The 10,884-nt window shown below is 37.7% G+C and overlaps 1 protein-coding gene across 4 annotated transcripts in view; it reads right to left on the reverse strand.

The window, feature by feature from the left end:
* The window catches only part of CCDC141 (coiled-coil domain containing 141), a 62,470-nt gene that overhangs the window by 49,151 nt on the left and 2,435 nt on the right, over window positions 1–10,884 (reverse strand). For all 4 annotated transcript variants that reach the window (XM_063162236.1, XM_063162238.1, XM_063162237.1 and 1 more), the window contains 2 exons: window positions 5,112–5,344; window positions 3,570–3,692 (listed from right to left, as the gene is read on the reverse strand). In XM_063162236.1, the coding sequence (XP_063018306.1) occupies window positions 3,570–3,692; window positions 5,112–5,213 (225 nt within the window). In that variant the 5' untranslated portion in view covers window positions 5,214–5,344. The remainder of the gene's footprint in view (window positions 1–3,569; window positions 3,693–5,111; window positions 5,345–10,884) is intronic.

A 10,884-nucleotide genomic window follows, 5' to 3' on the forward strand; every position in this document is an offset into this window, starting at 1 on the left:
AAAAAATGAATGTATTCTATGAGTGCTTTTTGAAGAATGTAATTTTCTATTTTTTTCTCTCTGGCTATTAGCATATAAATTAATATTTTGCAATTTATGCTCTGTCAATTAAAGTAAATAAAACAATTAGGAGAAATCCTCAGGTTCATGAGTCAAATTAATAACAATGATGGTTTTAAACTTACGTTTATGGGCTAGATTCTCTTCACTTTTGTGGCTGTTCTGCCACAGTCTCTCTCATGATAAAAACCAGAACTTTGGAAGCAAACCAAGAATGCCTTATTGGGAATTTTAACATTTTTATGGACACACACACATACTTTTTTTCTTTTTTTTTTTTTCCCCAGAATACCCAGTGAGTTTTAATATTGAGAGACCCAAGCACTAAGAAATCACGTTAACTCCAAGTAGATCTTCTCTTGGAAACAACAGGATAATGGCAGAGAAATGTTTATACAAAGTGCAATCTATATAATTTTTCCTCCTGGAAATTTTGTCTCAGGTTTTATAGGTTTGATTCTTCTAATTTTTCTTTTTAAATTATGAAAAATGAGACATTCATATGTACATATACATATTTCCAGAACATATAAACCTACTGAAAGTTACCTAAAAAAGAATGAATCAGATATTGGGAAAGAGACTTCCATGAAATCACAGCAGTTGATGGTTGCAACAAAACTGATGCTGCTAATCTGGCCTCATTTAGCAAAACAGAAACAGAATATAATAGCTTAGAATCAGAACTTATTAGGTGAGACTACTGAGGGGAATTTTAATTGGATGCAAACATTGTATACATGTTCTCTGTTTAGTCTCAGGTTTAATCTTACCTGTTCAACATTTATTCTTTCAGCTCTATTAATAATAACACATCTGTTTCCTAATCCATAAACATTTAAAGTGGGGCCCTTTTCAAAACTTGTGTTCTGGTAGTTTTGTTTAAGTAGTGGGGTGGTCCCAATTCTTAAATTTAATGGAAGAAATGTAAATCAGTTACGAATAAGCTAGAGTACATTCTATCAAAGCAAATTATTTTGGATATCTTTTCTCCTATGGCCATGAAGATCATACACCAATTTTTTTCACTCTAATTCTGAATATTAAAAGAACTTCAAAATTGTTCTAAAAATTACTGTTTTCTCTTTCAACAAATCTATTCCAATTGCTATTTAAAGTACCATTTGCCTTACTAAATGTCAAACTCTTTGTTTGGGCTTTTAACCCCGTCAGCATTGCTAAGTCAAAACCAATTCCCTGAAATGCTGAGCTGTATTACATTCCTTTTCCTCTAGCATCAGAAGTACTGAATGTAAACTGATCACTGTGCCAAATTTTGTCCTTACTTACACCTGTGAATCTTCAACATATTAAGCTGACAGAAGAATATTTTGATTATAACTTGGAATAAATATACCAGGATTAAAATAATGAAGTTAAAAAGCAAAGGGGTGATCAAAACCTAGAATGAGTTTACAGAAGAACAGGGGATAATGCCAGAGTGGACAACTATTCCATAAATTATCTTCTAAAAGTCTAAAAGTTCATCTCTACTGATTCCAAAGATGTATTTAATGTGAATCATCAAACTCTTGCCTTAAGCAGGATTAGTTTCATGATGGAATCATTACTTATTCAAGAATTTTTGCCTGACCTGCACAGAAACTTAATTTTGAATTGGGTTAGTCTAATCAGCAAAGTTAAGCATATGCATATCAAGTGAGGGAATCTGTCCGTGTTTATTTTCCTTTTTTTTTAAAAATAAAAAAGGGGAAACAATTCAAACTGCCTCTTACCCATCTTCACACAACTAAAGTATAATTCATTATCAAATGCTAAGTGGAAAAGAATTACTATAAACAATATTTCAAAAAGTATAGAATCAATGAAAAAAATCTTTTGGTTTTGGAAAAAATAAAGCTTGGAAAAACTTTATGAGTGGGTTTGAGACTATGTAATTACTGACAAGTGTTAACAACTTACTATAAGCCACAAATGGTCATGGCTGAAAAATGCACAGCCAGGAAGAATTATAACAACATTGCAATCCCTTATTATTACAGCTCATATTATTGAGGAAAAAGTAGTAATTTTGAAATTAATTCTTTTATAGAATATTCATTATTCAATGCTGAATTTTGCAAGGACCACAGGCATAAACCATGAAATAATGAGTATTTTTTCCCAAAGCATTCTTTAACAGTTTATGCACAATAAATTTTCCCATCTGATTTGATTTGACAGTAAAATATTATTTGAAACTTTGTTTTTCTTAGAAATATGGGAGTTTCTTTTAAAGATGGTAATTACTCTGTTTCCTTTTTCCATTCTTTAATATTTATTTTTGAAAATTAGGAGAAAAATAATCAACTTCTGGCTGTCATCAGGGTGTAAGAACTCAGCTAATTCTGAATTGCTCAAACAGGACACAGCAGCTTGTCCTAAGAACAAGCTTAGGATGTTGCATTAGTGACAGTAAAGATGAGGCAATTTGCATAAAACCACATCTCTCTAGGATTTGGGTATTTTGGTTGGGTTTGTGTGTTTGGCAGGTTTTTCCATAATTCTATTCTTCATACTCTTCAAAATCCACACACTGCAGTGTATTAGCTACATTCTCTATATGCTGTACTGAATTCCCTCACACTCATTGGACAGTTTTAATGGTTGGGGAAGGACATAGTCATTGATATTAAATCAAATACTTGATCCTATCCAAATCATATTTGTTCTTTCAGATCTCAAGTTTATGCAATCCCCCCAAAAATTAAATAGATAAGTTACTGTTCATAGCTTCAAAGATGTTAGAGGAATTTATTTGTCTACATATATAAAGTCTACTGACCCTATCAAAATATTAAAATATTTCTTTTTAGGTGACTTCAGACTTCTCTCAGTGTCAAACACCCACACCTAAAATTATTCAGTTCTTTCATGCAAGCCTGTCACTCAGTGTCCAAATGTCACCGTTCCTATGCACTGCTCTTTGGAATGCCAAAATCTGATTTTAGGACTGTTACTTAACTAAATTATTCCTAGATCAAGACAAGCTGTTTTAATCCTACAGTATCACTCCCAATGCAATTTGGATCAATTAAGGTTCAATTTAAATGTTTGTGGAATATCTGATTCAGACTTACAAGGGGCTTGCTTGTGCTCACAGCTGTTATAAAATAATCAGACTTTTCACAACATTGGAGAATTAAAAAAAAGAATTGACATTCCTTTATATTTAGCAGTTACTGAGGGCTATAAGATTTTTTCACTTGACACTAATGTATAAAGTAGAAAAACCCGTACCTTTCCTGCTGCTGGCAGAAGCATATTTTTCCTGGGAAGAAGCCTAATTCCCAGAGAATTATAGAATATCCTGAATTAGAAGGAGCCCACAAGGACCATCGAAGACCAGCTACACTGACAAAGGCTGAACATATTTTCTCCTACGTGGAGTTTAACCTAACCACCATATTGCAATATGAGGCACAGGCAGCTCCATCAGCTGTTGTACCTGAACTGTAATGGCTTGAGGATTTTTTTTTTTTTATTTTTGTGGTCTTATCACATCTTACCTTCAGCTTGGATAGGAGGAATTCATGATCTTGAAGTAGTTTTTTAGTCTCATCTTGATTGCTGCCAATTTCTAATATATTTGGTGTTGATTCAGCCAGCTGAAGCTTCAACCATTTTCCACACTGTAATAAGCAAACAAGTACAGCCTTCAGAAAACACAAGGTTTCCTTCATTCTCAGCTCACACAGGTTGTCAGTTCACACATGCTTTCCATGGTCATAGGAGCACAGGGACCATACACACAATGAAGTCACAGAGAATACAGTACAAACCTCATTTGAAACAGGCATCAAAATCCCAGACTAGTGTTATCCAGAAGGTGCTCCAATATTCGTTTTGCCCATGAAGAGTAAAATTATCACAATGAGCCAAATTTTTTTCTCTGACTCATCTCACCTTTCAGCTGAAGATGACGCTGATAGTTAAATGAGTTTGGTGGGTGAGTGGGGCAGGCAGAAGTAAAAATGTAGTACAGGAGATGCAAAAACCATCGCCTCAGATCTGATTTCTACCACATAGGTCCCATGTACCTCTATAGTGAATATATGGAACAAGACATTGCACGAATAGCAGCAGGGACACTCAACAGCCTTTGGGACAGGCACCAAAGGATGCCGATAAGGACCAAAGCTGTGATGTCACTGTGATGCCACTGTCATGGTTCCAGAGAGGGAAAATAAATGACTTCACATCAACTTGAGTCTCCTTGCAATGAAATTACTCCCCTGCAACAACAGACCACCTCACAGGAAGGGTGAAAACTGACCTCAAAAAAACCTTCCCACAACTGAGGTAATCACCTGAATTAGGTGACAACTCAACTCATTATCACCTTATTCTGCATCACAAACAGACTCTAATGGCTGAAGCTAGCACATTTTCCAGGTTGCCTGGAGAATGAAAAAATGCCAATAAATTCCAGCTGGGATTAATTACTAGCATCCAGATTTACTCCCACTGCCAGGTGTGAAGGTGTAGATTCCAGCTCACAAAAGAGACCTTTCGGTGCTTATAAGCACAACTGCATGCACACAAGGGCTTACTGAAACACGTGCCACTGTGGATTCACAGCTTTCAAAAATAGCTACTCATTATTAAGTTTAGACTATTTTTCCCCAGAAAATACCTCATCTGTGGAGTTTGTAGAGCCACTTATTGTGTAAAATTATTGCTGAGTACAGGTTAAAGTAACTCAAGGAGGCCTGACTGCAATCATCATGCTTTAAACACATTATTATGCACTCTTAATTTAACTCTTTTTAAACAGAGTAAGAGGAATTCCTTTCCAGACCCTACATATTTTGACCAGACTATTTATTCCATCGGAAAAAAAACTGTCTGCAATCCAAAACCCACCAAGAGTAATTGTGAAGAGAAACAAGTGTTAACTTCCAAGTCTATTAGATATTGACGAATCAAATGGCCTTTCTGCATCATTTTATGCTAACTACTCGTTTGCCCAGAATATTTAAAAGCGTTAATCATGTTAATATTTGAAAGCAGAAAGACAAGATCAGACATAGCAGCAGTTTCTGCCTTACCTTCAGCACAGCTATAACAATGCTGGCATCCCCAGCCTGCACAGCAACAGAGCTGACTGTTGTTGTAGAAGGTTTCTGCTCCGAGCTGGCTTCATCTGACATGGTGCTTCACAACGGGGCTGCAGACATCAAAGCAGGCTTGAGCTGTCCTCTCAGGGTCCACTGCTCATCTCAGAAAGCACCAGAGTCCCTTGGATTCATTCAGTGAAGCGGCTCAGCTAACACTGATTAGTCTGCCAAAAGGAAAGAACAGGAGGTTAAAAATAGACACCTCCATTGAGTTTATCATTCTTGAGAGAGATTTGACACACCCCTAGTTTGGTAGCATTGAGCTGCCTGCTCTTTTTTGTCACCATCTGAAGTGTGAAGCGCTTCTTCCACGGACATCACCTGACATCAGTTAACCAAATTTAAAAAAAAGTTCTCAAATTATAACAGCTAGAAAAAAATCTACCATTGATTCTGTACTGACAAACCCAGTGCTATGAGGTTTTGAACACGCAACCATCAAATCTACGCTTTCACATTATAACAGTAAATATTTTTTCACTTACTAGCTACTGAATATATATGTTCAACATGATTCTTCTGCTGAATCAAAGTCTTTAAACAGGATATGCATGCGTATATATATAAAATGCTAAATTAAAACAAGGGATTTCTAATCCAAAAATTCTTAAAGGTATAGTGACCATAACAATAAGAGAAGAAAACCAAGCACTTTGAATTCTTAAGGAATATTTTATTCCTAAGATTAAGATAATTTACCTTCTTTTCAATTTGATCTGAAATTGTTTCTAGAGTCTTCATTTTGTTCTAAATGGGCATAAGGAAGACCTCTCCAATAGCTGCTTAAACACTGCTTAAGTTTTTTATTCAGTGTTGGGAATTATTAGACATGTTTAGATTACAATATTGGTTTGACATATTAATTTTATTGACCAGAGCATAGCCCAGAGCATGCCACAAGTAGCCCACACTATGGGACAACAGCTGCTGGGTTTCCTTCCACAGAACAGCTGAGAAAGTGACACTGGTGTTTAGGCTTGCAGGTCACTCTGGAAAAACAATTCCACCCAAGAAACCACATCCATAAGTCTTCCCTAAGCATCTGCTTGTTTGGTTTGTTTAAAAATATGCAACATTTAAATACATTTTTATATAAACTAGATTTCTAATTACATACAAGGACATGCACACCTGCAATGGAACCAAGATCTGGAAGCAAATTCTAAAATAGTTTGGATTAGAAGAAACGTAAGGTAGTTACAAGGAATTTAAATTTATATCTCAAGGTAGGATTTTACTTTTTTGTTTGTTCATTTCTTCCTCCCTCCAATTATTAGCAGATTATATTCTTAATCTGAGCACCACCTTCAAACCATGAGTTTCAAACAGGATATGAAGAAGCCCTTAATTATGGTTAAACAAAATGAGCTTGGCAAAGCAAAATCAATTCCTTGTGCCGAAACACAACCATGAGCCCTCAAGCTGCCAACCAAGGAACAAATATCACACGGTTTTCTGAAACTCTTCCTAACATCTGTAAGACACCCAGGGACCCTGCCACAGTACTCAGTATTTCTTGGGTATTGCCACAGTAGACAGTTCTCCTTGAGACTTGCGTGTATTCCTCTAATAAGTATGGCAGAACAAAAATTTGATAATTAACCCCAACACAAAACCTGGGAGAGAGAAGTCCTAAAGAAAACTTCAGGTTTGAAACATAAGAGAGCCCTGTTTTGGTCTGAATTGAAGATAGATCCATTCTACAAAACCTGCTAAATCCAGCTTTCAAAAAAACATTCCAGAAGACAAGCAACTTTGGATTTTTACCCTGCAGGCAGGACTGCACTTGGAGGACAAACAGCACTTGGCTGCTGGAAAAACTAATAAGGAAAACACAGGCAAGCCTCTTTTTACTCTTACAAAAGGAGTTACAAACCAATTTTGGTATTATGTCCTTGAGTTTTTGTTCTCTCAGAAGAGCATTCTAAGTGTATTTTTTCATGGCACAAGTTGGGCCAATCCATCATTTCCCTGGGGTAGCCAGACATAAGAGCTGTTTTTCACTCAAGTTAAATGAGGTATCATTTTTCATAGTGCTGACAGCTGGAAATAAGGGAAAAATGCCACACTCAAGAAGTTGACTATAAGCAAATTTGGGAACAACTGAAACAAATGATTCAGAATATCTGATAACAAATGCATGAATATTGTATTTATTCATCTTACACTAAGCATAGAAGACAGAGACAGGGAAATATCAGAGTAGTGGCAGTGAAAAGTTATCAAGGAATCAAAAAATATCTTAGAACATAACCCTAGGAGGAAAAAAAGAGGATTTTGGCATTGCATGATGAGCAGTTGTAGCTGTGTCCAAGCGAGCAAAATTTAATAAGCATGCTTTTCTCTGTCTTGTTTACTTATCTGTCTGTTCCTCTGTCTAAAACAAACAAAATCCTGGTAGCAGCCAGAAAAAGGTGGGCTATTTGTGTCAGGAGAGAGAAGTATTTTCCCTTTGCTACTGCTGTGTGAAAGAAGAATGACAAGAGGAAAAGAACATTCACCAGCTGTCCACAGGAAACAACAAAACCGAACAAAGGAACAAAGGAAACAATCTCAGGAAAACAGAAAAAAAGATCCAGTCTCTCTAGTGTAAATAATGTCATGTATTATCTGAAACAACTGTACGTAAAATGGATTTGAGAGGTAAATATGATAAAATTCAGTTTTAACATGTAGGGTGTCCAATCCACAGGTTTTCCTCATGTGTAGTGAGCAAAGTGTGCTATTCACAGTTTTGATAGTGATACATAGAAAAAGGGTCTGACTTTCCTGGAGATAAGTTTCTTTCTGTTGAGTTTTTAAGCTGCTGGTGCACTATGAAAATGCCTCTGGGAGAGACCAAGTTCACTCCCTGCAGCCTCAAAGCCCCCAGGTGCTTCACTTTGACTGGTTTGTAAATGTAGTGGGTCTCCTCTTCCTTCCTTGTCTCAGACCTGGGAGGATAGGCATACACAGCAAAGAAGGGAAGGAAGCATCCCTCAGACTCATGGGCTTCATGAGGCCTGCAAAAAGGGCTTCCAATAAACACTGCTTCCACAGCCCCACCTGAAACAGGGACAAACACATCCGTCCTCTCCAGGACTGTGCTTGCTGCTTTCTACTGGTTCCTGTGGTCTTACCTTTTGAGTAGGGACCATTTCCAGGTATCATCAGGAATGAGGGCATGAAAGCAAGCGGTCTTGCAAGTCCCCAGGCCCATAAAACAGCCATGAGGTCACTTCAAGGGGGAGCATTGAGCAAAAGGTGGGTATTCCTCCTGGAAGACGTCTCTTTTTACCCTACACTGGTTGAATATGCTTCTAGGGTGACAAAGTGGTTGAAATTCTAACCTGTTATTCCTAAAACCCCAAATAAAGAATGATAAAAACCATCCTGGCAACAGTCAGGGGACACAGGCGGGAAACAGAGGTCAGACAGCACTTGGACGGCCTGTGGGGAGCAGTAACTTGGAACGTCATCTCTTTCTTAGCACCGAGGTGGAAAGAAGTTTTATTGCAGAGAGCTGCCCTGGAGAGAAGGTTGACAGAAAACAGGAGGGAACCGTGGCCCTTGCAGACTTTACTGAGGGCCAGAGGGACAGGACCAACAGCAGCTGGGCACAAACCAAACTCCTGCATCCAGAGGCAGGGCAAGGAGCAGCACAGCCCCAGCAGGGCCCTGAGGCTGGGGAGGTCTGTCCTCCCACAGATGCAGACATGGGGGAGCAATGGGCACCCCCAGGGGCCTGGCTCCCCCACAGCAGTGAGGGATCACTGCTGCCAGGCCCTGCAGGCAGGACAGGAGCTGTGAGCAGGGCAGCAGGGAGAGACAGGGCCAGCCAGGGGAAGTTACATGAACTTCAGTAGGAAAAGCTGCAGCACAGGCGGAAGGCATTTTTGGGTCAGTTGAGAGCTCAGGAACTTGGGAGAAGGCAACTCTAAAGCAGCCCAGGACCCAGCTGGCCCCGAAAGGAGATTGTCCTGCCCTTGCCATGGAAAGAGAAAGCATAGAAGTCCCAGTAAAGGGCTAGGTATGAAAAAGTGAAAAAGGGGTAGTAGAAGAGACAACCTGCTTCTCTCCAGCAGAAAGTTCTAAGAACACACCATAGTCCAGGAGTGTTGCCTGGAGTATTGTTTCAGTTCCAGAAACAAGAGTTCCAGATTAATTTTATTTTAAAATTTTATTTATTCAAAGTATAGTGAAGAATTATATTCTTGTTCTTGCAATAGAATTATATTCTATTCCCATTCTTCCTGTGCATCACCCCTAACAAAAACCTTTCTACTCCTTTTTCTCCATCACCTGTCCCAAATACACTTCATACCACACTAAGAAATCAGCATGAAAAGAAAAAGCTAGCCAAAAAGCACCATCATACAAAGCAGAGAAACCGGCAAATAGGAAAGTTATCCCTGTGACACTGAACATCTCAGCGAAATAAAGCAAGACTGCTAACTAAAACCAGCAGTGTATCAGAGATTTAGAAACCAGCAAACACCTTAACACTGCTAATTCAGTGCAATGGTAAGAGCAAAAATCACTATTTGTTTGCTTCCAAGGACAACAACATTTAAAAAAACCCATACAGTAAACAGACATGGAGAGCAATGACAGCTGAAACATTTCAGTCCGCTGGTCATCAATTTATCAAGTTCTGCTCTTTGATCCTGAAACTTTGTCTTGCCTGTATCCTTCTTTATGGATCTTAGAGGATTTCCACAAAGTATACATACTATTTGTACCTAGAACCTGTAAAAAATAAATAGTACCTAAATCTCTATTATTTATTGAATGATAGAAAAATCCAGCAAATTTAACTAGGATTAAATGTCACTTCAGCCTCCACATTAATTTTAAGAAAGCTCATATAACCTTTAAATTTAGAACTCCAGATTCTAAGTGTTATATAAACAAACACCATTCTTTCTAGCATCTGTTATTTTAAAAATTGTCTTCCAGTTGTTTACTAGTCTTATATACGAGATAAAGAGGTATGCAGCACATAGGGACTGCTTACATTTTTATGCATTAGACTTGAATTCTGGAAGAGGGTATAACTGCCCTGTTTTTGGAAATACAGAAATAATAATAACAATAACAACAACAACAACTAATAAGTTTGGCAGTAATGCACTCATCTAATCTACTTTCTTCATATCTTGTTATCTTAGCACATGATTCAAGATGGGCAGCATAATAAACTAAGGTGTTGGATTCTCCACTTAAGAACCCCTGCAGCAAAACAAATTTCTTGTTCTGAGAATGGATTAACACATTAGTGCCCTCAGAAAGAAGTTTCTTTCCTTGTTAAAACTAACCCCATGAAAAAGAAAATTCTTCAGCTTCTTTACTTGCAGATAACCTTGAAGTGGTTTCATACAACAATAAACTAGAAGAGGATAAAAAGTACTTTGAGGAAAGGAAGAGAAAGAGAGGGGAACACGGGCCCCTGCAATAAATCTGAAGCCACTGACAGCTCTGAGTGATTAACACCTGTATCTCAAAGTCAAGCTGTTTGAACAGATTTCTTCTAATTGGAAGATGTTAGTTACTTGCTATCATATTTTTAAGCAAGTTTAATTTGATTTTGCTGTCAAAGACAATAAAAACTGCAAGTTGGATTTACACCTTTCCTCAAAGTGATAGCTAGAGAAAAGACATAAGAAAGAAGTCACTTGATGACTGTTGAAGTGTACCTATAGTAGCAAAATATAGACAGTGAAAA

The sequence above is a fragment of the Melospiza melodia genome, chromosome 8, assembly GCF_035770615.1.
Source record: "Melospiza melodia melodia isolate bMelMel2 chromosome 8, bMelMel2.pri, whole genome shotgun sequence".
In the NCBI taxonomy this organism is placed as follows: domain Eukaryota; kingdom Metazoa; phylum Chordata; class Aves; order Passeriformes; family Passerellidae; genus Melospiza; species Melospiza melodia.